This window comes from Falco punctatus (genome assembly GCF_963210335.1).
Source record: "Falco punctatus genome assembly, chromosome: 12".
Taxonomy (NCBI): Eukaryota; Metazoa; Chordata; class Aves; order Falconiformes; family Falconidae; genus Falco; species Falco punctatus.
In genome coordinates, this window is record NC_137592.1 from 8,679,654 (window position 1) to 8,707,092 (window position 27,439).

Here is a 27,439-nt window from a genome sequence, read left to right on the forward strand (position 1 = left end):
AAGAAACATGTTACCTTACAGATTTATCAAGGAATTTCTGGAAAACTGCGACAGTAATGGGCAGTATTCCTGACTGTAATGGCAGTATACTGAATGCATACCTGTATACTGTTTGAATTTAAAAAAAGTTGTATTCACCAATTGTCTGCTTACCTTTGTGACTAAAGTTTTTGAGACCTTGCTTGTATTACTTTTTTTTGTCCTGCTCTTTTTTCCTTGTGAAACTGCACTTTCAGCCCTCTTTTTGTTCAAAGCAGTTTCTAAGTGTTGTATCTGTCCTCCTGCCTTAGCTTCCCAAATGCCTGTGACCATACATCGTTTTCCCTGTAATAAGCAGACCTCTGGCTTTGATAACCACAAATCTATACCAAAACTGTATCTATCCTCTTGGTTTGTAGAGCCTAGTGCATTTTTTAAAATTTCCTTATTAGGAATTTGATTAGGCTTTCTTCCAGGGATCAATTACTTTTTTCACACGTGTCAAAAGCTTCAGTCTCATGCATGTCATCAATTTGATTATTTTCTTTTAAATTGGATTTTACCATCGTTGAATGGATATATCCAGACAGCTGATATTGCCCATTACTACACGCGTTTTTGTTTATTGAATATTGTTGTGGTTTACAGATTCAGCGGACCCAACATTTAAAGTTCTATGAGTTTTTGCAACCACTTCTTGATCTTCCTGATTTGCCAGGTTCAACATTATTTTATTGATACCAAAGTGAAAAATGGCCTGTGCTTACACTTACAAGGATCTCAGATGAATGTTCTGACTGCTCAACACGGCAAGAAAATTCACTTTCACAGTCAACAAGTCATCTTACTCAGTAGAACACAAAAGTTAAATGGTCTGTAACTTCAATATTAGCAAGGAAAATACAGTACAAATTACTAAAAAATACTAAAATATAGAATTGTGGTCAGGTATCCCCACTACATTAATCGCAGCAGTAGCCTGAAATTTGAAACTTTTAATAAAAAGTTCTTAAATATAAATTATATGGCAAATGTACAGTACATTGCTTTGTCAGTCTTTTACTCCAGTGTTTTGCAGTAGAACAGCAACTGTTAAGTCAGTCTTTTCTTGTTTTCTTTAAAAAACAAAACAAAACCAAAAAAACCAACAAAACCCAAACCAGTCTTTCATGTCCTTCAGTATCATGAGTGTGAATGATCTGAATCTGGAATACCACTGTCTCTGTAGCTCCTGTTACTACTGCTTTCACTGTGGCTGTTCTTGTACAGATTCATGCCATTAGGTGGGAAAATGGTGTGTATTACAAATTCCTCCTTGGACACTTGGTCGTTGGTTATTGGTATCATCTGGAAAGAAGTCTCCCTGATTTCTAGGATGGAATTATCCTTCTTGGTTCCCGCTTCGGCGTAGTCATCTTTTCTCCGGCGTCCCTTGCTGTAGGCGCAGTTCCGGGAGAACAGGGACCCATTTCTGTGGACGTACCAGCAGACCAGGGCTAGCAGCGCTATGGCCACCAGCGCCACCGCACCACCGATGATGGCAGCTAAGGGCAAGCTGGAGTTTTTGTAAGGTTCTTTCTCTTGCTCCCGATTGAGGGTGGTGGTAGGGTTGTACATTTTAAGAGGCGCTGTCTCAGTCTCAATGCATTCAGGCGTTTCGTCGGAGAGATAGGTGTTGCTGGTTTCCATGGGAACCATGCATACACGGTATGGCGATTCTGGTTCAAGAGCCGTGAGCAAATAGTCGTTTCTGTCGCCTGTAACTATCGTTTCGGTTATAGATCCAAAGGCGGGACTGTGACCCATCTTGAGCCAGCTCAGTCTTAAAGCAGTCATTGGCAGTGCAACTTTCCAGGAGATGTGAATAGTTTCCGTGCTTACGGATTTCACAAATATTGTAATGATTTTGCGTACTGGGCTTGCTGTGGTTCTGTAGTTTTTATTTAGGTTGGGAGTTTTGATGTCTGGTTGTTTGGTGACAGAAACTGGCCAGTGCCCCTGTGCTGGGTATAATGTGTTTGGTACTGCAGTAGTGATTTGGATGGTGCTTATCATGCCGTTGTCCTTACAATCAAATAGTTCTGCATTGAGGTCTTTGATAGCCATTCCACGTACTTTTTCTGGTGCCTGACACATCAGTCCACGTACATTAACTTTTAAAGGCAACGACTGTAACCAGTCACGTACCCATTTCATTTTGCACCCACAGTGCCAAGGGTTGTTGCGAAGAAAAAGCTGAGTGATGTTGTCCAGATCATCAAAGACACCCTGAGGTAAATTGCTAAGATTGTTGTTGGACATATCTAGCCGATACAACTGCCTTAAGTAAGAGAAAGCATTGGGTGGCACACGGTTGATGTGGTTTTCTTGAAGATAAAGCCTTCTTAGGTTTGTTCCTGGCAAATTTACAGGTGCAGCTGTGAGCGAATTGCGGACCAATGACAGTTCTGTAAGATTGACAAGATTCATGAACACTTTGTCTCCCAATCCATGATTATTGAGAAGATTTCCGTCTAAAACAAGACGTTTTAGATTTGTAAGGTCTTGAAGGGACAGCTCTGAAATCGTGGAAATACGATTATCATCCAAGCGTAGCTCTTCTATCGTTTTAGGCAAACCCCAGGGAATGGTGCTAAGGTGATTTCGAGAGAGAAAAAGAAGTCTGAGATAGATGTTGTCCCGGAAAGCTCCATCCTCGATGCTAACAGCGGAAACGGAATTATCATCCAAATGCAGTTCTTCCAGATAAGGAATTTGTGAAAGCGAATCATAAGTAATGGTCCTTATATTATTCTCCTGCAAATGCAGTTCCTTAACGTACTTAGGGAGGTTAGTGGGGAATTCATCTAGGCTGTTGTGGTATAAATATATTCTTTCCACCCTAAGCAAGTTCTTCAGTTCTGAAGGAATCCCAGCATTATTTATTTGATTGTTCTGAAGGAAGAGGGTAGTAGCATCCTCTGGGATTCCTGTAGGAATAGACGTCAAATCGCGATCATTACAATATATGAAACCCACATCACAGCGACATACTGAAGGGCATGGTTTGGCACTAACAGAATAAGGTGCCATGTCAAGTAACAGCCCTATTTTAGTCCAAACTAGGAAGATGCTCCAGGTTACACTAATCATGGTCAGGAATGATGAGATTTGTATACAGTTCTGATCTTCAACAATCTAAAAAAACCAAACAAACAAAATTATCCAGATCATCAGTGAAGAAACTGCAATGAAAATTCAACTTCAACATTACAGAAGACATCTGAAACACATGTATTATACCAAAATTCAAGCCCATAGACACGGTTTACTTTCTTTTCCTTACATCAGTAATTGTACCGCTTCATGTACTGATTCATTAATAGGTTACTGTGCATAGTAATTGAAAATGTACAATCAAGTATGTCTAATCTGTGAATTGTTTTGCTTAAGCAAGAAGGGTCTTTCTAAGGATTGCTTTACATTTCACATGCAGAGACAATCTCTGTCTGCAGATACCACATAAATACAGAGCTGGAGTTAGACCACAGTTCAAGTAAATCATTCTGTATCTGAAAGATAAGAAGTGATTCCTAAGCCAGCTAACTGCCTCAGGAGCCCTTAAGTGAACTATAAACCCTTACCAAACCCACAAGTTTAGCGGCAGCTATTTTGCGGGTTCAAAAAAGTCCTAATGGCAAAGCATAAAATACAGTCAAAAGAGCAAGGGCCAGTTAAGGACTTTTTTTCCAAGGTTTTCAGTGCGCTCAACATCATATTGTGTATCCTACCACTTCTGCAGTCTACTTTTCTTGGGTTTTGAGCTGGAATATTTAGAAAGGTAAAAGTTGTAATTGGTAGGTAGCTAAAACCTGATGTGTCCGGTAGAGCGATGGCTTTCTAGTTGACTGGATGGAATATTTCATTACATGCTTAATTTCATGTTTAAATATTTGTCATTCTCAAAAGTCGTCTTACTAAGCAGTACACTAATAAGAGACTATTGGCAGGTTTAACCACATTTTCCCATCTTATTAGTTCAAACTGTGCAGGGTAGGATAATATAAATTAACTCTTGAGACTGGAATTGTACTTAGCATTGGTAGTGTGTTTGTATATTGAGCTCAAGCAATTAGCATTTTTATAGCTTTTAAGACAACATAATTCAATTACCATTGTAATTAGGGTTGTGAGAACTTCTGCAAGATGACCTATGCATTAAGCGGTGTCATGACCTTTTCTCTTGTGGGTTCATTTATTAATTGAACTTTATTCTCTGAGGCACAAAAAGGAAAATAAATTAATATTGATCCTACCGTATTTAAAGGTATGAGTAAATTTTGTGCTTGAGGATATCCAGTTAGGAATGCCTTGTGAGTCACTCTTACAGTTTACTCCATGGAGCTGTGTTTTTTTTTTTTTTTTTCCTCAACGGTGTTTACTCAGACGGTCCTTCTCGGTGGTGTGGGTTTCCTGGCTCCTGGCACGATACTCAATGAGCATTCCAACCAAGATTTATCATGGTACATAAGCACACCAGGCTGGGGCATAGAAAAGCTTCAGCTTGCCTCTGGTTTTGTCCTCATGTAAAGTCAGTGAATGAAGAGCCTCTTTTGTTTGGTTTAATGCCTTTAGCAGGAATTACTTTCTTTGTAACTCTTACAAACTCCTCTGTGCAGCGTAGTAGTCAGAGGTGGTAACTGCAGCGCTGCGTGATGGAAGCTATTCATTATGCTGAGGCTTGAAGGATGGTAGCCTCTTCAGGAGGACAGGAATGGGGCTGCTTTTTCCTGTCCAGAATTATCCACGTGCAATCTTTGTACAGTAGCTACATCCTGATACATCCACACCTCCTTGACAGAACCATTTTCCGACTCTCACTTTTTAATGCTTCTTCCAAATTTGTAATGCAGGAAAGAATTCCTCTTGCGCTGCAAGAACGCAATTTACTCTACCGTAGAAATGTCAGGCAATTCAGATGATTTTCTTCATTAAAAAAAAACCCACAAAAATATGATCTGCTTCCCAGAAAAGTCCCCTTTTAAAGCTTCCCTTGAACTCTTAAATTCCTGCAAAGGTAAAAACAAACACAAAAATTGGAATTAATAACAACTAGTATTCAGTTGGGTTTTATACCCTATGTAACTCATGCTATGCTTATTGCATACATGACCAGCACATTTTGTTTTCCCAAAGTATTGGTATTTCAGCAAAATACTGAGCTGTTTAAGAAGAGGTTTTGCTGGAACTGTATTTTCCTTTCTTTCAATTACAAAATAAAAGTAAACCTGAATTGACAGACAGCAACAAAGTATTCCTAAATGATGTTTCCCACCTGATTACAAATGCCAGTCCTGCCTCCTTGGAGGAGGCCAGAATGGTTGCTTGCTTTGTGTTCTTGGTAAAGGAAGATAGATAATGGTCATCTCCTTGGTTTTTAAATGTAAAGAGAGCAATTAACATTCGGTAGTTACTGGATGAAAGGGGAAATGTTTTTGCTAAATATTTCACATTTGCAATGTGCTGATTCAGAATTGGGGACCAGCTAGGCATCTATATCAACTCTTTGACAACTGATTCATATGTGAGTTTTGTCCATTAAATGTGCTTCGTTTGTGGTCTGAACTTCTAAGCTATTGTATCTGTCGCTTTGCACAGTAGAATTGGTTATTAGACTGGCATTTAATCTGACTTTTCTAATTTCAACATAGTAACAGCCAAGACTGAAAGTATTTTTCCTCTTACTTGAATAACTGTAATTATTTGGTTATTTTTTGATGGTATTTTTAATCTGGGCTACTTCATGTCACTATTTTAGAAAGTATCCAGTGAGATATCAAGTCTGTGTTCCCTAAGAGCACCTAGTATGTCTGAAATAGAAGTGGTTAAATCTGAAATTAAAATGTCCTTAACGTTTACTTGCTTCTCTGTTTGGTGACTGCATGTTGTCCAGAGAACTGAGCACAGTCTCCAGAACTGAAATGCTAGGAAGAAACAGCATGCTGAGTAACGCTTGCCGAGCTGCCTGCCTCATGAGCTTATTAACCAGTAGCTTCTGGTCCGTTATAAAATATGAGACCTTAACAGACAGTCTCTGTCTTAAACTCTTGTGTCCCGCAATCTGAAGCAGATTCATCATGAAATAGATCAGTAATACTCCTATAGCAAGAGGATATACGCAGTGATACAAAATGACTGACATAGATACAAACTATGCTGCTCTTCTTCATAGAAAAATGTTGACCATTAAAAAAAACCCAAACAAACAAAACAAAAAAAAACCCACAAAAACGAAAGCCCGGTGTGACTGTCTAGTGAGGGAATGGTAAAGTCTCTTCTCTCTTAATGCTGCTTTCAGACTCATCTGAGCTTTGTTTTTGACCCTTGTTTTCTGCAGTTCTCTAATGAAAATAGTAATTTAGAATAAGTGACCCCCACTGTGGCATAAGGAAGTATTTTAACGTATGTTTTATTTATGGGGAAAACTCAATCTGCGTGGCTACATACTAGAATATAAGGGAATGCATTTTTTTGATAGCTTATGTAATTTGGGCAAATTATGCAATCATCAGACAGTGGAACAAAAAGGCTTCGTGTTCTTCCAGTGTGCAGTTTTCTTGGTCTTATTACTGAAGTGTTTGAGAAAGAAGTCCAGGCTCTATTCCTGAAACTTTGAAATAAACAGTTGTTTAACAGCTGTAGAAAAAATGGTATCTCTTAGGAACTAATCTGAAGTTGTGATAGAACATAGTTTCTGGAAGTATATTGTAAAGTGGGAATATAAATTGCTTAGTTAGGCCTTCGAAGGTTACAGTAACTTTTAAGTACTTAAAAAAACCCAAGCAAACAAATTTTCTTTAGATTCTTTAGACCTGTAAAAACCATGTTAGTATTAAGCAAAACAGAGGCTCTAGTATGCATACATTATAGATATATACATCTATGAGAAAGTAAGTTCATTTGTTTTACCTTTCTAGCATATAAACTGTTTCCTCTTTGCTCCATTTGATAATCATTCCTTCATTTATTGCCGCTATTATAATAGCAGTAATGTGTAGGATTGAAATGAAAGCACTAAAGCTCATTAAGTTCTTGGAATTTTTTTATCCCTTCTCTCAAAATTACATGATTAACAAGAGAGAGAAAAATAAAAGCAGGTCTCTTTGGAGAAGATGACACTGTTTCAAAAATGTGGATTAAGACTATACCCCCCACTCCCTTTTCTAAACTTAGAATAGTTTTCTTCAGGTCTTGATTGTTTGGTATCTCACACTTCCCTTTTATATCTCAAGCCATAGCTGAAAACAATGTTTTTGCATATCAAAGGCTCCAGTGATCTGTCTTCAGAGAAGAAGGGAATCCTGCTGCCGTGCTCCAACCTTCCCCTTCTTGAGCTGTCTCTAAATATTCCCTGACATCAAGTCATTATAGCTGATCCGGCAGGATGAAAAGAAAAAGTGACCCCCACTGGCACAGACACTGTGTCCAGGTTTCTGCAACATCAAATTGGGAGGCTTCATGGACACATGGTTCTGAAAGAAGTCATTACTTTTGAGCAGAGCAGATTTTAGGAAGTGTGTGCTAAATTTAATTTTTAAATGCAAAAATGATGGAGAGGGGAGGTTTGGTAAGAAATGTCAGAACAACTGAGCAGCAGCTTTTTTGCTTATCTTTATTCCAAGTTGAATGTTTTCATGAACTTTGCTGAACTACATGGTTAAATTACTTTTCCCTGGACATTGTGTAAGCAAGCATATTACTACAGATAGCAGTAACGCCTGAGCCTTGCACGTGTATTTATTGCTGTGGTACAGCTAAGCAGGGGGACATCTTATTTTAAAATATTCAAAGTAATTTGCACTATACAGTGGTGTTCTTTGGCATATTTTTCTTGTATTTACTATGAAGTGTGGAGTCCTGCTGCACTCCCTGTCAATAGCAAAAAAAAGAGAAAAAATAAAAATTGTATACTTGAAAAGTTTGGACTTTTCCTGCAAATGGTGCCAGGGAAATCTTTTCTTTCTAAGCTGTGATAAAATGTGAATAAAATAAAGACCTGCCTCACTCGAGGTCACACAATGCTTATTTGAATTTCTAATCCACCTCTGTGTTCTCCGGCAGGAACTCTGGTAGTTCAGCGGCTTCTTTCTAACCATCAAAGTAACAGGGGAAAGGGAAACAACCCAGTATTTTTAGATTATAAATTACAACAGTATGATTTGCAGGTAACATTAGAATATACAGACTTGATAAGCCTAACAATTTTGCTTAATCAGTGTACATATATTCCAGAATTACAAATGTATTTGTTTAGCATCTGGAATTTATCAGAAATGTAAGATGTGCTTAGTTTTTAAAATACTTGTGAAATTTCTCTACTGCATATATTGCCAGTTTAGCTTACGAAGGTCATGCTGCCTCTTAAATAACTTCACCGTGTTGTGAGGGTTTTTTGGTGTTTTTTTTTTAAAGGAGTTCCACAGTGCTAACCTACACTTAAAGAAAACAAAGTATGGGCATTGTTTTAAGTGTGTTACTCAGAGTTAAGTTGATCGTGACAGCAAAATGCTTTCTAAGCACCCTGTCTAGGAGCTGCAATTTCCACGATCATCATATTTCAGGAAGGTGCCCCAGTCTTTTGTTTGGTGCTAGGCAAGCAGAAGTTCCTCTCGCTGTCTTTCCAAGGGGTAAAGAATGCAAAGGAGTTTGTTAAAGTGAGAGTGCTTTGGTGAAATTTGTTTTGGTTCCCCCCCCCCTCTATTTACTTGTAGAAAATGTGCCTCCCCCCTTCTTGTGCTGTAGTTGAATATAGTATTGCTTTAGTCTTCCTGGTTTGAACTCAAGTGTCTTAAAAAAAATGAATTTTTTAATGTGATTTTCCCCTCAAATACAAGTGAATCTGACTTAAAATGGATTCTCAGTAAAAGCTTGACTCCATGCCTAAGATAAGCCAAACCAGTATTTGCTGTAGAGGATGGAAATGAACTAGGAGTTGCTCCCTTCTGAAGTTTACTTCTAAAACCTTTCCTAGTTTTGAAGAGGCTAGGTTGAAAAGATTCAGGCTATTGTGCTATTCCTACTCACTCTCTTGTTTTGATTACTCTGCTTCTGCAAAAGTTGCATGTTAAAAAAGCACTTTGAGGGGGAGTGTTTTGCAATGCCTTTTTTTGTTGTGTTTTAGTGGTCTTTGAGCTTAGCCAATTAGGGCTTCTTAGGTTTTCTTTTGAGAACTGCTGCTGAGGTAACTCACCCATGCTTAAAATAAAAGAATAGGGAACAAATGTTGCCATTGTTTCAAAGTAAAATCCATTCTTTTTTTTCCCCCCTCTTGACAAGTTTAGGTGAAATTATACCTGATAGGGAGTTTCTGGCACAAAACGTTAGGCATGTGAAAACGTTACTTAAAAGCTGGATAAAGTTTCAGTATTTTTTTCTTTCCTTTTTAAAACAGTTGTTTGCTCATCTCCCAACTTACTAAACTTGCACCTCAAAAAATAAGACGTTAAAAACTTGCAGCTGTAAGATTGCTTTAATTCTTACAGCTCATGAAAGGAACAACAGAGTTTGTGATGATACATTTACTGAACACTTTGCAAAATGCCTGCTCTGAGTGGTATTTGGTCGCTTAGTAAAAAGAGATGTAAGCAATCACGTATTAATTTTTCTGTATTCCTGTGCTTTGAAGTAATTAGGGAAGTTTCTTCAGAAATAACTAGCCATTAGCATACGTGGGTCCTGCTAGAAGGAGACAAAGATGGCCATCCACCAACCCAAGCCACTTCAAATAACTGCAATGCAAAGTTTGCAAACTCCAGCAATTGCTTTGATTAGTCACCACTGCCTGACACAGTATCTTTCAACTTTTAGCAATTGGTGACAAAGGAGAAATGAAGAAAGAAAAAAAAAAAACAAAACCAAAAAAACCAACACTCCAAACCCAGAAATGCAGTTATTTTGTTCTTGCTGCAAAATGTATACACTTTATTTGGAGATTAAAGCTGGCTGTGAGTTTACTAGAGTTTTTTGCCCACTGGGGGGTGGTACATGCTACAAAACCTGTACTTTTAAGAGCCACAAGTCAGATTTTTTTGCTGCTGTCCAGTTTTCTCTGCTTTAATTACAACAAAGTCTCCTGTTGAGAAAAACAAAGGCAGCCTCCAAAGGAGGGAAATAAAAATATCACTCTTTTAGAGAGTCTACAGAATCTTATTTTCCAGGCTGACTGTACAAACTATGGTATTTATATGGTCATTTTCCAGTTAAAATAAACCGGTATGAATGTACAAAAAGAAAAAAAAAGATAATTAGCATTTTAAATACATGCCAAGGGTTGTCACTGTTTCTGGTATATAGGAGGAGCACAGAAGACAGGAAAAAATACAGCTTTTAGAAGTGATTAAATGTGGATGGAAAAATAGAAGAGCTTGATAGCAGCATGAATAGAAGGATTAGAATAACCTCAGTATATTTTAAGATAACTGGCTTTCTATAAACCCAGGTATATCTTCTGTTTATGAAATATTTGAAAACAGATATTAAACAGGACTGTATTGTATGGTTTTGGAATAAATTAAAGGAAACTCGAGGGTGGTGTTTGGGGTTTTTTTTATTTATTTTATTCAGGGAGGAGGGAAGGGCACTAAAACCTCTTAAGTATGACCTAATGTGTGGCATATATTGACAAGGAAAACACATACTGATCTTTCTGTTTTAAAGCAAGTAATTCTTTTCTTTGTACACTTGAATTGACAAATGCATTTTTCACTCTAATTCAAAGAAATGTTCATTAAGACGCCATATCCCCAGGCAATAGCTGGTAAGCATAATTGACGCTTCTATCTTTTTGGGCAGTGTATTTTAGGCAAGGAAATTGGGGTCAGGATAATTTTTTTTTTTTAAAGACTGAAGCGTTTTCAGCATCTTCTTTCTATACTTCTCTCTGCATACAGGATTTGCATGGAAATGCGAAACACGAATCTTCTAAGTGGCAATAAGAGAACAGATTCAGCTGACGTGCTCTTTTGCAGGAATCCAATGTAATTGTAAAGTAATTCTGCATTTCGGTGTAAATCTAGTGTAGAAAATAGTCTGCTGTACTCTGGGAACTGACAAGAATTGATCCCTTGAAGAAGGGAAGTGACTTGCCTTCAGTCCAAATTAGTAACCCATGGCTAACAGCACTCCGTGAATTAGTTAATTACATGCACTCGCCGTCGCGTTTGCAACACTCCTCCTCGCAACTTTGCCTGGCTGCGCCAGGGTTGCGCTCAAACCCCTCTGCGGGCGGAGAGATTAAAATTGAGGCTAGCTCAAAGAGAGGAGGGCTGAGCCAGAAAGGCAGCTCTCTGTGCAAGAGCAGAGCTTTGCCTGGCCAAAGGGCTGCCTCTGGGAACTCAGCAGGAACCAAAAGAGCCCCCCCCCATATAATAATAGAAAAATTAAAAAAAAAAATAAAAAAAATGGAGAAGCTCCGTGCGTAGCTGCTGCCAGGCAGGGCAGCTGCGGAGAAGCGGGGCTGCTGCGCCGGGAGAGGTAGCGGCGCTCGGGCTTCGCCTCATCAACTAAGTTACAGCTCCTAATTGCGTTCGGGGAAATTGGTAAAACAAAAGCCTCCGGCACACCTCGCAGCGCCGAAACCGCTCGCGGGGTGAGAGTAGCCTAGAGATGAAGGTGCGCAAAGGAAGAAGTGGATGAAGTAATTCGCGAGCTATGGGTAAACGCGTTTGCTGCGCTCGTACGAGGGCAGCCGGTCCCTTAATAAACTGGAAACCGCGGAGAAGTTGATTATAAAACTAGGCAAGGAGCTTGCGAATGCCAGGAGGCTGCTCTTCCCCAGGAGCGGGTTGGAGGCGATGGGGCCTGTTGCATTCCTTCTTAACGTATGTGCAACCATTTTGTTCCCCCATCTCCTACCCGCAGACTTTGTGCGTGCGGAGCGGCAGCGCCGGGGAGGGGGCACAAACGCTCTCGCTGGGATTTTGATTATACTTAAACATATGCAGAAAGGCGGGGGGGGGGGGGGGGGGGAATGTTTTCTAACCCGGGGAGCCGTGCATGGCCCGGGCAGGAAGGTTTCCCCCCTTACCGCGTTAAAATGAGGGGCTGGGGTCCCAGGACGCGCGAGGGGAGCCGGCCCGGCGGCGCTGCTGTGCAGGTTCCCCCGGGCTTCCCTCCGCCCCCGCGGAAGGCGGCTCCGCGCTCCGCCTGCCGGGGCCACGGCACCGGCGGGGCCGGCAGCGGCCGCTCTGCGCCCCGGGCGCCCGGAGGGTGGGCGGGCAGGGGCCGGCTGCGCCCGCCGCACCGGCACTGCCCGCGGGGCTGGCCCCTGCGCGCCCTGCCGCGCAGCCAGCGGAGCGCTCCCGCCGCAGCGCCCTGCCCGCACCCCGGGGCCGCGGCGTGCCCCAATTTCCCGCCGCAGCCGCCGCCTCTAGCGCCGCACCCCGACCCGCGCAACTCCCGCGGAGGAAGCGCTCAGCCCGCACTTACCTGCGGGGCGCGGAAAAGGGGCGATCCTGGTTGGAGCGCGGCCGCCGCGGTAATTCCACCGGTGGCGGGGGCCGGGCGCGGGGAGGCGCCGGCGGCCGGGGCCGGGCGCGGAGCGGAGCGATGCGCTGGGTGCTGCGCTGGCGCGGGGCAGCCGCGGTGCTCGGCGCGCGCCCTCAAGTCGCGGCGGCAGCGGCGAGCGGGGGGCGGGGCTTAACGTCACCGGGGGCGGGGCGGGGCGGGGCGGCGGCGCGGGCGCTAGGGGGAGCAGCAGGCGGCGCCGCGGCCAGGCGGCCCGGGGGGGGCGGCCCGCTCCGCTCCGCTCCCCTGCGCACCGCCGGGCCGGGCCGCGCCCTTGGCTGCCCTCGGCGGTGTTTTAATTTTCCCCCTTTTTCGTGTCGGCGGTGCCGCTGCCGGCAGTGCCGGGGGGAGGGGGGGCCCCTTCGTCCCTTCAGCGCTGCCGGTTAAGCCCCGAGCCGCCGTGCTGTCGCTGTCGGTCGGGCTCCCGGCTGGGCAGGCGGCGCTGGCCAGCGACCCCCCGGCCACTGCTTGCCCCTGGCTTGTGGCCCAAAGATGGGGGCAGCTACGGGTTGTGCCAGGTGCTTCCGACAGACAAACCCAGCGGACCGGTACCGTTGCCCTCAGCCCCTGCGGGCAGGCGGCCCCGCAGCCCCGGCCTCGCCCTAGCGCCGCGCCCGAGGCCTCGCAGGCCGCACTGGCGGCTTCGGGGGCTTCCAGGGGTTTATTTTGAGGTATTAGCACTTGGTGCAGTTCACAAGCAGCAAGTGGGTAAGCGCTGTCTGGTATTAGTGCTCCACCCCGGCTGGCGCTCGCTTGGCGATACCTTATCGTGCCTGGCGGGGCCGAGGCCCGGGATGAGTAGGGCCTGGCCGGCCGTCAGCCTTCGAGAAATCTGCATCAGAAAACAAACTTTCTACTCTTCTAACAAACCCCAAAACTTACAGTAGTTGCGGGGCAAGCTAGAAAACATACTCCCCTGATTTTTTTTTATAAAACCTGGTTTCCCTTATTTTTATGGCTTGCTAGCTCACACAAGTAGCGTCAGATTTGGCAGATGCAGTGGATGTTTTGACTGTTGGGAGTTTTTAAAATATTTTTCCATAAAAATGAGTGTTTCTCTCAAGGCAGAGAGCTGCTTCCTTTAATGAGTGTCCTGTTCTCTTCATTATCAGTGCATAGGTGATCTTGGCCATCTCCTGCAGTGCTTTTGCCATGCGTGCTCACCCGCGCAAGGATCCTGGGGGTGCCGGTGCAAGGCAGCTCCCCAAAGTTGTCCCTGCTTGTCCCAGTTGTCCTGCACTTGCACTTTTTGCCCGTATCAGGACAGCAAGGCCAAGCTACATTAAGTTCAGAGAGAGCTTGATTTCTGTAAGGCCTATAGAAACAGCAGGATAGTTGCACTTCCTGTGTGAAGTTTGAATATTTAAATTCACTTTGTTTACATTTTTGCAAAAAGAAATACAGGCAAACTGGAAAGTGTCAAGCCTCCTCCTTTCTCAGGAGGAATTGCAATAGATTTTTGAATGCTGCTTGATGTATTTGGTATTTAAATGTTTGAAATGTTATAGACATGCTCTATTTATTCAGCTAATTTAAAAACAAAATTCTAGATTGATTTTCCTTGAAACGAAAGGAGAAGGATTTATTTTTCTCTCTCCCACTTCAATTGTAATCTTTCTCTTGAGATGATTAATAATAATAATAATATAAATATAACTAATAATAAATTAACTTCAAGTTAAGGTTCAATTGTCTGTATTAATGTTTGCAGTAGCGTGAGCTGTGCCCTAACCATCTCAGTATATACAACTTTATCACATATACATCTTAATGTATATATACTACATGATGTGTATGCCATATGGATATGTATGTGCGTGTTCTATACAAACACAGGTATCCCTGGCATTACAGTGTGTCTGCGTCTCATCATGTGGGACAGAACAGTGGGCTATAGTAATGCAGAAGGCATTTTGAGATGCTGCAACTGTTCTGTAAAATGGTTTTTAAACTGAGATTCTTTTAAGATTGGAGTAGCATTTTTCAAAAAGGTCATGTATTTGGTATTTCTCGTGCCTGACTTAGTTATATTAGATAACAAATTCTAGCCTTACGTTGCTGTACCACATTGTGAAGTCTTAACATATATCTGTGGGATATTTGTAAAAGATGCATATGGTACGCATTCAGCTATCTTTCAGTTTTATTCCAAGGCTGACCCAGTGCTTATGGCACCAGTTAGAAATGACAGTAAATATTCATGGAGAGGAGAATTCCAAAGGGCACGTAAGAAATAATTAGGTTTTACCAGGTCACAGTTGCAGCTGCTCTTGAGTACTGAAATGTCTTTAATGTTGCAAGGAGATTTTTGACTGCACCCTTTTATGTAAACTCCATAAGTATACTTAAGACCATGGGTAGCCTTTAAAATGTTCTCCATAAAAAACCTGTTGTACATGGAGAGCTTGACCACATTCTCCATCTTCTTCTTAAAATGAAGAACTTCAAGGCCTCTTGAATTCCAGAAGAATGGAGGAACTCTCTTAATACCGATGGAGTTAGTCATATGTGGCAAATAAAAATATGAATATGTAACACAGATGTATCAAACCTTAGGACTGTAATGAGGTATTTTAATTGAATTTCTAAGTTAAAATAGTCTTTTACCTGTATTTTGTTTATAGAATTAATTAATGCTTGTGGCATGGAGATTAAAAGTTCTTGTCAGACCTATAGGGAAATTACCTTTCAGAAGACATGGCAATCTTGTTAACACTTAATGGACTGAGAGGGTTTAAGAGGTGGCAGATGGGAACACTACATAACGTGTTTCAAAGAACTTTAATGCAAGTTTATAACACACACTTGTAAGATGCCATTACGTGATGATGATGCTTGGTAGGTTTTTTCTGAGCACTCTGATGGTATGATAAGAATTGCAGTTCTGGGAACTCCTTCAGCCAAAGGTTGACCTGAATGACTTGCTATGACTCGACAGGCTTTCTGGATTTACTTTGTCCTGCTGTAGATCAGGTTCCAGTCATAAACATTTCTGGGCAGATATTTATGAAATGTTAAGAAACCAAACATGTTGATCAGGAAGCAAAATTGAATCTGAGATCACGCATCCTCAGTGGAGAGAACAAGATGTCTTCAAGCATCAAAACCAAACTGTTGCTTCTTTAAGCTTCCCAGGGACAGATTTATTTTAGATAAAGCTGAGAGTAATAGTTTGATATTCAATGAAATACGCTGAAATGGATGTTAGTGGGTTTTCGCATTAGGCTTTTGTCAGGCTATATTGATTTTTCAAAGCAGGCTGTACCAAATCCAAGCTAGGCATTGGTTGATTTGTAGGCATCTAAGAAAAGAAGACACTGTAATATATGAACTTTTGTTATGATACATGTCCTATAAAGTTTTCTGATATTGACTAGGTACAGTTTCTCAGCAAAGACGTATTGCAGTTTGTATTAGAGTTTTATTTTTAAATGGTCTGAACCATTTCAAAATTAGAATCCAATTTTGGATACATTCCTTCAAAAATAAATGCCTGTTAAATTCAGCTTTCAGATTGTGTATGTACATACAGTACCTTGTCTTAGTGCAGCAGCTCTGTATCAAATGCAACAAAAATTAGAATGTAATTGTGCAAGACAGTCCACAGTAGAGCCAAAAAAGGTATGAAAAGCCTAAATCTAAATACTTGTTTAAAGTTAGGTGGGCTCAAAAGTCCTGCCTTCCCTGCCACCCACCCCACCCCTTCCGCAACAGAGGAATGTGTGGGAGATAATAGTTGTAATTTTGGTTATTCTTTTGTCTGCCTGTAAATGCCAGGAGATTAGACCACTGCACCTGTGTTGTCTGCCATTCCTCTCCCTTCTCTCCATGTTCTCTCCACTCTTCTTTCTGACTCTCCTAAACAGCCCCAGGGAACAGCCCTGTTAACTCAGAAACACCCTCGGTGCAACCACATCTCTATTTTTCCGAAGGCAAATAAACAGTTTTGCTGATGAGATCATGTGCTATTGATAGCAAAATTAAGTAACTTAATGGGGTACTCAAGATTGCAAAGCCTATTGATACTGAAAAATAGGAGACAAAACTCTGTAATACTCGGTTTGGAGTTTCGGAAAGCAGACATTCTTTATTTTTGGTGCCAGATGCACAGGGGTAAAGTTCCACCCAATGTGCATACTGACTTTGTTTTCTGTTTATCTGCATATGGCCGATCTAAACATAGTCATGACATTCTGAGAAAATATTAGCATATTCATTACAGTTCCGTGAACCACGTGTTGTATCTGCACCTTACTACATGTGGCCTTATGGGTCGGGGGTCCTCTGATGGTTGTTTGGGACTTCTTCAGCCTCTCTTTGTCCTCCTCTTCGGCATCTTCCTCTTCTTGTTCTTGACCCTTTTGTGACCTTCTCTTCCGGCCCTGTTTTAGCATTTGTGGCTCACGTCTTGGTTTCAGACTGGTTTTTACCTACTTAGTAGCTAAACTATACAAGGCAGCGTTCTACTAGCAGCTAAACTACATAATACATCATTGTACAGCTCGGCCATGTCATGGATACACACTTGCGACATTTATAGTTAAGCACACTGGTAAAATTCCTCTGGTATCACTATGAGTACAGTATTTTTTAAAATTTTATTTACAGAACATACAAGAATGGATAAAGAAAGCTGAACTGGGTACAGTTCATACCAAAAGAGTTTACTCCTACTGCTTAAGGCTGGGGTTTTTTTTGGGTTTTTTGTTTGGTTTTTTTTTTTTTTTTTGTATTTAACAGGCAATTTCCAGTAGTTGTTAGATGTCAAACTATGAAGCTACCAAGACAAAAACTTTTAGGAGAAACAGAACTAACTCCTTCACAGCTATGGAGGACAAGGAGTTTTTGCTTGCAAGCTTGATGAAGTAGGTGCTGCTGTCAGAACAGAATAGGCTTTCTGTACACTTGACGTGGCTTTGAAAGTGTGTTAAAAGGAGAAATAGTCTTCCCCCAAAACAACCTTTAAAACTTTAACTGCAATTGTTAGTAGTGTCTAGTATGTGTGAGGAAGAATCCCGTGGAGGACAAAACTGCTGTTCTTCCCTGAGGGCATTTCTTACATTTGCAAATTCACATTTTTATGGATGTAGCCTATACTGAGCTGAACAAAGTGGCAAATGCATTTTTACGCTTGCCTCTCTAGTAAGAGTTGCTGTAGTAGAGAAATCTATTAAAAAACCAAAATTAAATGTAAAATCTAAACCTTCTGAAATGGCAGGGGAAAAAATGCTGGTGCCGTTTTGGTCTCGGATTGTCTTTCTTGGAGCTTTAATTGCTGCTTATGCAACAGCTGCCCAAATCTCACCTTCAAGAATAGAGTGATACGCAAGGCAGTGGTGATTTGTGGCTTGCTAAGCCGGGGCTTGGAATGGATGACTACTGTCTGTCCATGTACCTGCTTTGCCTGTTGCTGTTTGAACCCTTTGCTGCTCCTGCTGTCAACTGTTTAGGTACTAAGCAGACGTTTGTTTGGGGAAAATTCATGTTTCTTGTTGTATTTCCCTATGCAGTTTTCAGAAATCTTAATTCTTCATAGCTATATACTGAAAGCTTGGAAGTCACATTCTTTCTCACAAGTGTATTTTCAGGCACAGAAATGGTTCTTCTGGTCCCTTCTCTTTCTTTGTATTAGTTCCTGATAAGCCCCAGAGTTTTGGCTGCCTCTCCTCTCACCATTGTCAGCCTCTCCCTGTGAGGCTTTCTGCGTATGCCCTACCTCGTACCCACCTCCTCTCCTCCTCCTGCAGTGCCCAATAGCTGTTCTGCTGCACACCAAACCCACGCGGGAGCATTTACATTCCAGCTCTTTGTGCACTGACCTTCTGCCATGGGGAGCTGCTCCTGCTGAGCTCTCTTCTCTCTCTCATTGTCCTTCTCCTTTGCCCCCCTTTTACGTATTAAAGAGTTTCCTATTTTCTTTCCTTCTTCCATTGGTCTCTAATTAGGTGAGCAGTTTCACATAGGTCTAATCCAGTAAAATTCCAGTGGCCAAGTTCTGTGCAGATCTGTACTGTATTAGTTACCCAATTTGAATATTTACCATTCTTTGTAAATTTAAAGCAACTGCATGGGTCTAATGCTGCTGAAGGCTTTAGGTGGTGATCTGTTATCTCTAAAAAAATGTACACCCCCTGCTTAGCATGCAAATCAAATCAAATCATAGGCAGGCTGTTTTGGCCAGCTGCACCACCCTGGTTATTTGTGGTGTTTGTGTCTAGTCTCTTAACGTCTAGCAGTAAGCTGGAGTCTGAGTCTGTGTATTTGCTGATTTGCTTGTGTAATACCTGGTTTTGAAATTATGAAAGGCTGTGTGCTGGTGTTGAATATATGAATAACTCAAAAGCATTTATTCTTAGGAAGGACTAAGTTTACGTTGTCTGAACAGACTTGTTTAGTTGTAAGTAGGGCTGATTATTCCATCTTTTCCTAGTCTGTGAGAGAGGACATTTCAGAAGTGGCTTTGCACAACAGCAGTTAATGGCGTTGGCAGAAAGTTACAAGTTGAGGTGGTGATTAAAAATGAGTTAACAGGAATTTTGAAATTTCCCTGGCCTTGAAGAGTGTAGTTACATTTGATGAGATTCTGACTCAGAAAAAGGATATATATGCAGAAACTTTATCTCAGTTGAGAAGACAAGCCGCTCTTGTACGGGAATCAGCTCCACCGGCACCATCTGCGTTGAATCAGTGTGGAAGCTGGCTTGTCTTCAGCATCTGCTGGCTGAACGTACTGTGGAAAGCTCCTTGAAGCTAAACAGAAAAAAGAGTCATAAGGCATATGTGTATTCTTTCACATTTGCTTTTCCTAGTTATACATCATTAATACTGATCTTACTTTTTACCAGTGAAATTTTGTCTAGAATGTAAAGGATGCCTCAAATGTAAGGGAGATCTCATTTCTAAAGTGTTGGCATGCTCAGCAGAGGCATGCTGTTCCTTCAAGTCTCGGAAGCACATTCATGTTGGAGGGTTTCCCGGGTATTCCTAGAGTGATTCCTCTTGAGTTTTCACCCATGTCCCAGTTGCAACACCTGGATGGAATGACTAGAAACACTGATGAGTGGAGAGCAGCTCTCTCCTGCCAGCTGTCTGCCCAGAGCTTGCTGGTAGAGCAGGGAAGCGAGGAGAAGGCCCGAGACCTGGGAATTGCTTAGAACAGGTGATAAGCATGCATTCATTAGTCGGTATGCCTTGCTGCTACTGAGGGTGAAGTTCCTTGAAATTGTAAGAAGCTGAAGTTTCATGGGAAACTGGATCTGAAAGCCATTTCAAGCTTAGTATCTGGAGCATTGTTTTATATGTGTGTATATATATATATATATATATATATATTATATTTTTTCTTCCTTAATCCATCTTTAATCTCCTTCCTCAATGTTTTTGTTCTTTGGCCTTTTGTGATCACACACTAATTGCTGCTGCCAGTCCCAAGGCCTTGGGGAAAATGTTGGGAATCATGGAAGAGAAGCAAACTGTAGAAACCCGTAAGAGACCTTCAGCTCTGTGACTCAGGAAAATGAATGCGTTTGGGATGAGCTCAGGGTGGATGGGGCTGTGCGTGATGTGCAGCATATGAAAGAGATGTCTTGTCTGAGAAGGTGACAACAGTAGCTTTGTTACCAAAGAGCGGAGTGTTTCTGACTCTGTATGGTTCAGAGAAGTAGGAGATGGCAGAAGGCAGGATGGAAAGTTTGAGGTACTGCAGCTGTGCATTACATGAATGCTTTCATCAAGGTTTGTGTTTTCTTTTTCATTGTTTTCCCTTTCATCTTAAAAGTAAGGAAACCAAAATTTTCACATACAAGTTGAGCGTGTTTTTGTCTCCCCTAAGAGTGGTCTATGCTATAGTAGCTTTGCATCAAATTCATTGATGGGGAAAAAGATTTTTCAGAGCTGCTTCACAGCCACGCTCATACCTGCTCCTCCACCCTAAAATCTACAACTCTCCACTGAAGGCTTGTGGCGTCAGTGCCAGAGGCTTCATCTTCATTCCCTTTGGAGAGGAGCTGGAGAGAAGGTTAAAAGCAGGCGTAGGTCTGCCAATACAGCAGGTAGTACAAAAGGCCTGTAGTATAGTCGTAGAATCATTTAGGTTGGAAGAGAACTTTAAGATCATTGAGCCCAACTGTTAACTTCGTGCTGCCAAGTCCACCACTAAGCCACGTCCCTAAGCACGTCCCATCTACACATCTTTTTAATACCTCCAGGGATGGTGACACTTCCCTAGGCAACCTGTTCCAACACTGGATAACCCAGCAGCAGTATGTATGCTCTTAGGGGATTTGGCTTTTCATTTCTTTTCTTTGTAGTCTAGATGGGTTATAAAGCCAGAATATAAATCAATTCCTATTTTTCAGGTATTATGACAAAACTCGTAGGTGCAAAACTCAGTTTTGGATGTTGCTATAAAAGCAAAAACTAGCTGGTGGTGTGACAGGGCTGGTTGGACCTATGATTTGAATCAAATATGGTATATCCATGGTCATAATTAAAGCATTAATTTATCTATTTCCAGACAAGCATGCTTTCCGATACAGTAACATGTGTGAGAAATACTTAATTTCCACTTACTGATGAAAAAAATAAATCTTCATTTGAATGAGAGAAACAGATCAAGGCCTCTAATTAAAGCTGGAGTAGTTCTTGACCTTAATGATGGTTCTTTAAAATCATGCATTTCTAAAACTATCAGTGGTGCCTGAACTAGCACATTATTTATAGTTGTTGTTCAACAGATACATATCTCAGTACGTCTTTTGATAGATTAAAAGCCACGCAAGATGCTCGTTAGAATAACAGCGTAGTTTTATACATAAAACTTCAGACCTTTTACAAATAAAACGACCATAGTATCCCCTGAGATACAAGGCATGATTTTTGGAAGTAATGCTTGAAACATTTGCTTTTGTAGTTTTACAGCACTGAAACCAGAAGTTTGTCTTGCGAATGCCAGCAGATGCAACACCCAAACTCCAAGAGAAGCTCAGGAAGAGCAGTTAACAGCTGCACTGGGAAATTACCTTCGTATTTAAATATGAACGCGTCTAAAAACAACCCCAATGAGAAATGAAACCTCTATTTGTTGTTAGCTTGCCTAGCATTTGTCTTTATTTCTGCTTTATGTTATTTTATGTTATTGTTCGTGGGTATAACAAAGCCTATTTCATTTCTTCTTGATCATTTTTCCCAGGGGATGTAGAGAGGCTCTGATTGCAATTGTAAATTCTTTAGCGAACAAGTAATGATTGCTATGGATCGTTCAACCACAATCATTTCAGGCCTGTGCCGGGTCAGCTCTGTACTTTCTGCACACAGTCCAGCCTAAAAGCATATAACAGAAGGGATTCGGGTTATTGAGTTCAGTTCCCTGATACTCCAGGCAAGAGCATCTAAAAATGGGTTTTAACAATACAGCTGGCTGGCTGCTACCACAGAGGGCAGCCCCGTCTCCGCTTTTGCATCAGTGCTAGCATTTGGCCAATCCTCTAGTTAGCTCAGCTGCCAGAAAACCAGACTTCCTCCCAAAATAAAATATGTTCTGCTGGTGCTGCTTTTCCATCCAGCTGATGATGGAGCCAGACAAGTGCTGGTGCCTGCGCCACTGCAAAAAGGGAGCAGGACTATCCTCTTCCACAGCAGTCTGGTGGATAGGTCGGGTGTGCTGCACTCTGGAGCTGAAGTTGGCTTTTGTGGTCAGCTTTAACAGTGCTGCGGGCATGCTTTTCAGAAAGATGGAAAGTCAAGTTTTAAGCCTCGTTAGGGGCTCTGACTTAGTATTGCAGATTTAATGGATACTGTGTATTTGTGCACACAGTGAGTTCAAGTGGAATCCATCAGCTGGAAGAGTAGATGATCCAGCTCTGAATGACAGCCAGTGACAGTGCACGTCACAAATTGCTCCTGGCTCAGTTTCATTTGCTTCTTTATTTACGTCTTTGTTCCAGGCTGCCTGCAGAGCAACTGCAAAGCCCTGCTACCTGCTAGTAAGCTGGATCTTCCACCCACCATCGCTGATCAAAACTGACTTCAATGCTGCATCTGTGAACTTCTGCCTTAGAGGTCTCATATAATCTTGTTCTTAGTAAACGTGCAGGTTTGGCATATGCAGCTATCAAATTTCTTACAGTTTATGTCGCCTGTCGTATTACTACAAAACCAGTTTTGTTCTTTGCTTTTTAATTTCTGGAACTAAAAGATACTTGGTTCTTTCTGTAAGCTGTAATGCTATATCTACTGTATTTTTAAAAGTGATAGATACCATAACATGCTGGGGCTGTTACAGTGGAATTACTTTGTTGTTTTCCTGATGGTCTTAAGGATTTTAGTATGTTGGCAAAGTGCCTCATTGAAGGGATTGTGGTATTGGCATGGAAACTGGCACTTTTCTAAGATTCTGCGGCAGCCGTTCATTTTGTCATGCCTAGCAGCCCTTTGCTCTTTTGCAATGTGGTGCTTACGTTACTTAAGATTTCAAGTAGAAACAGCCTCATGTAACTATTGACGAAATGTGTAGCATTTATTCTGGTAGTCACCTGAGCAGCGGGGTTGCTTCTCGGTAGCTACCAAAGACAGTATAGTTCATTAATCCTGTGCAGCCACCTGTGAAAGCCACCCACCTTCTCATCCAAAGGTGGTTTTGGGTTCTTTTCCCTCTTACAGATGAAGAGAAGTTATTAACCTTGACCATTAGCTGGTTCTGGAGTGACTGCTGGAAAAACATCACTGTAGCTGCGTAAACTCGGGAATGCCGGGGAGAAATGTGGGGACCTGAGGGTTTGTCCTTTGCTGCGAGATCCCAGTCAGCAGAAGACTATACTAGAAACGCATATTCATCTGTGTTGGGCCAGAGAGCCAGGAGGACATTGTATATTTTTGCATTTTTATTTCAACTAGCAAACATGTTGCTGCGTGGTGTTTGCGGCTAAAAGCAGAGGCAGATGAGAACGAAGGCAGCCGTGGCAGCCAAACCATAAGTCATTTACAAGAATAATGATGAGGCATCGCTGTAACAGGCACTGACCTGTTGCTGGCCCATGAAGGATTGCACCTTTCCTCTTTGAAGCTATGAAAGTTTAATAGCTTTTACCTGAAAACTTTCTAATTCTGTTGGATATCCTTATGATGCCATAGATAGATGTATGTATATAATTTTTTTTATTTCATCTTGTGGCAGGAATGTGTTCCCTGGATTATAGGCATCTTTTTGAAATCACAAACGAAGGTTCCTTTAAAGTTTTTGGACTTACAGACTGAGCTCAGTCTTTCTGGAATTTTGTTTCAACAGTGGGTGTTGTAAATTTTGCAGTCATTAGTGTGTTGTTTTGAAAACAGATGTTATTTGATATCTTCAAATCAATGACTTTTTGTGGGTTAAGAGGGAGAACACTGCAGACAAAGAGGACTTTTAAAACCTGTGCTGTCAACTTGTGTGTCCTGTTGCCTGCCAGCTCCTTTACCTCTTTCTGGATGGCTTAGTCATCCACATAGTTAGCGCTGTGTCTACTTTAATGTGCGTTCTTGAGGCCTGTGTTTTGGGTCTGTTATTTGAAATAGAGCTAATAGAACGTGCCTTTTAAATTTTTAAAACAATTACTTTGTAATTTTAGATTGCAGTGGTCTGCAGCACAGAAAACAAATTGGTTAGGAGTACAGGAGTAAATAATCTGCTAGAACAAGGAACACCCACCCCCACACCCCCACACCCCCCATTTAGAATAATAAAGGAAATATTTCATGGCTTATACAACTTTTTTTTTTTTTTTTTTTTAATCAAGTGTGGCTGCTTTTCTCCCTGACTGTGCTCTGCGTGCACGTGCATGTACATTTTTTCCTTACGTTCCAAATGTTCCTCATCAGAGCAGCTAGTTTCAGGCAAAAATGTTGTTAGGAAAGTATCAACCCTGGAAACGGCAGCTATTGAAAGATTAGAAGTGACTGAAAACAAAATCTTGTAAAAGAATTTCTAATGTAATTGTAACATAATTTGTTGCTGCTCTTGCTCTGCTATGGCATGATTAAGTACTGAATTTGAATCAGCTTTTAAAAGAAAATGCTTAGTTTCATTCCACAGCACAATTGGCAACTAAATAAAAGTTCAGACTGGATTTTTTTTTTCCAGCCCTCTTTTCACAGAGGAAGAAAAATGTACATAGAATCTTTTGTATTTTTCGGAGGGGGAAGTGTAGCACAATAGACCGTCGGAGGAAAGCAATTCCAATAATCAGTTTCTGTACTACTTATTACAACTGGTCAGGACTAGGTTTTAATTAAATTTTAGGGATAAAGGACAATAGTGTGTGCTAAGGATGGCAAGTCAGCTTAAACTTAGAATTTCCTGGCTTTTATCCATTTCTGTGCCAACTCAGTAGTACCTAAATGTATGACTTCAGATGGGATTCACTTCTATAGAAAATAATAACTGTTGAGCTTTCAGGACTCTTTCAGAGAGTCTTTTTGGATTTCCAGAGTAGGTATTTGTTCGTGAGTGCATAATTAAGAGTGTGGCACCTGGTAATGCTCCCCTTCTGTGCCAAGCTTCAGCACCGTTCTTGTAAAAAATAAACTTTAAAAACAATGATTTCAAAAGGATAGTTTGTTAAGAGCCCATGCTTTTTGATTCAAGTGTTTTGTGTCAGGTTCAGAGAGGATGAACGTAACCTGGTGTTCCATTATGACATTAAGTGTGACCTTCTGTATAACGGAGCCCAAATAACCTCTCAACATTATTTTTGGGTATCAGAGCTGTCACAGGCACAACTTCAAAAAGCATCTGGTCTTTCAAGGTGAAATGAAGAATCTACTGCATATCTTAAATATTAACTGTTGCATGATTGCTCTCCAAACTGCCCTTGCTATTAAAATCTGTTCTCTCTAGTTTGTGATTTGTCTGGCTTCGGTGGCTTTGGACATTCTCTGCAAGACAAGTAATGAAACTGATAAGAGTTCTCACACATTCCGGGTTTTAATGGTTGCAGGTAAATCACTCTTAACTTGCTGTTGGATACGTATATTGATTACATTCCTCCACGTGCTCACACTGAAGCAAATTTTCTGGTTTTTAATTCCTTCTTGTTAAAGCTTTTCTAGAGCCATTAACTTTTTTTTTCCCCCCAGGGTGGAGACAGCTGCAGCAGTGATAGCTTCAGATTGCGCTCTACCAATGCGCCATTGGAGTTCTTCACTGAGAGCTTCCCCACTTTTGCATAATTTTTGCCATGCTTTCTTGTCAGACTGGCAGTCTACAGGCCTTTTAAAATGAATTTGGTAGAATTGTGTTTCTCAGACACAGCTAGAGTATTAAAAAAATGAAAAGCAAAAAGGGCTTTCTTACAGGGTGCATGGAATTTTGCTTTTCTATCCTTTAATAGTCACAAAAATATCTTGGAAGCTTGACCTGGTACTCTTGCATGTTTATTAATGAACAAGCACCACTGTTTCAGCATCTGCTTCATGGAGAATTATATTTATTGGATAATTGAAGAAAATATTCTAATTTTGGAGAGCCCCAAACCACTATATTGATATATATTTACATGCTGCGAAAGAGGACACTGCTTCACAAAATTTCCCTTTATACTTTTGTGGGCAATATGCTCAACTAAGCTGGCATGTTACATACGTGCTGTGCTGTACATATGCATCACAGTAGTTTTCCAGCAGTGATGTAAGAAATTAAAAAAATCCAACGGCATGATATATCTACACAGCTTGAATCTTTTGGATCTATCGGCTTTTCAGCTGATATTATAGGTTACGTTTCTGGTCCTACATGTTATGTGTTGTGATGCCTAAAATTTGAAAAGCTTGTAGGCTTAAAAAAATACGATCGTAAAGTAGTTAATTTTAAATCTGAAATGAGTTTCAGCGTCTAAGTTGTAAACCGCTTGAAAATGGAGGTGCCTATGCATTTTGCTGACACACCCTTACAGTGATCCTGGTTAGCTTCACAGTACACAATTGTATAAACAATGTTAATAAGCCTAATTGTTAAGACTGTAAATATTTGGATTGGTATTTGTCATAGCATTTTGTTGGGGCAGGTGCCTATACTGTATGTATTCTAAGCATAAGGCATATGCTGCTTTTACACAGATGTTCAAAATCAGTATATTCAGGCTGCTTATTACCACATGCTTTCATGAATCATTTGAAAAGGGAGGATGGAAAATACTGACAATTTTATCAAATGCAATGCCAGAAGCACATTAATAAATACTTTCTTCACACCCCCAAAAGCTTGAGTGAACAATAAACCTGATGAAAGAATATGAAATTGATACCTGCTACCCACTTTTTCTTGTGTTTGTGCAGTAAACGGTACAGGGAAGGCTATTGAGTAATTTTGCTCAGTGATGGGTTGTTTATTGCTCTTATGGAGACCAATTTTCTACTTTAGACAACAAAAACTTTAGTATTTTTTTATTATTATCCTTCTAATAGCTGAAAAATTATTTCAGATAGTCTTGCTTATCGTGTAACAATAAAGCCTTAGGGCAATTGACCTGCTGACCTTAATTCCTAGGAAACTGTCACATTTCTTCTTTATTCCTTTGTTCAGCCTTAACAATGTGACCCAAAATACTACCAAGCTTTAAAGTTTCTCAGCGTTCTAAGGTCAAGCTTTGGTCGCCATAGTTACAGTTCAGCTCCGTGGGTCAGAGGGCAAATAGATTAATGATGTCAGACACATCTTTAAACGCTTCTTACACCGCTTTGCCATGCGGTAAGCAGCTGAGCATATTTGATATGACAAAGGCCTTCTTAAGTCTTGCTAATAGGAGGATCTTTGGAGAAGTCTGATGGAAAGGTCCTTTCTGCTGCGCGCCGCCATTCAATATTATGCGATGCCGGTGGTGGGCATGGGTGGCGGGCTGTTTCGGTTCGCGCCGTCAGAAGAATATTGCAAAGAGTGGATAAA

The 27,439-nt window shown here is 41.3% G+C and overlaps 2 protein-coding genes across 3 annotated transcripts in view; one reads left to right on the forward strand and one right to left on the reverse strand.

The window, feature by feature from the left end:
* The window catches only part of MACROD2 (mono-ADP ribosylhydrolase 2), a 936,136-nt gene that overhangs the window by 149,660 nt on the left and 759,037 nt on the right, over positions 1-27,439 (forward strand). The window lies entirely within an intron of this gene.
* Positions 690-24,235, reverse strand: FLRT3 (fibronectin leucine rich transmembrane protein 3). Its single transcript, XM_080408510.1, has 3 exons — positions 12,445-24,235; positions 4,275-5,027; positions 690-3,156 (listed from the first exon to the last, which is right to left on the reverse strand). The coding sequence occupies exon 3, from the start codon at positions 3,109-3,111 to the stop codon at positions 1,162-1,164; it is 1,950 nt and encodes a 649-aa protein (XP_080264636.1). The 5' UTR covers positions 3,112-3,156; positions 4,275-5,027; positions 12,445-24,235; the 3' UTR covers positions 690-1,161.

Excerpts from the sequence above, each read along its gene's own strand:
- FLRT3 (XM_080408510.1), bottom strand. The coding sequence starts at position 3,111 with ATGATTAGTGTAACCTGGAGCATCTTCCTAGTTTGGACTAAAATAGGG.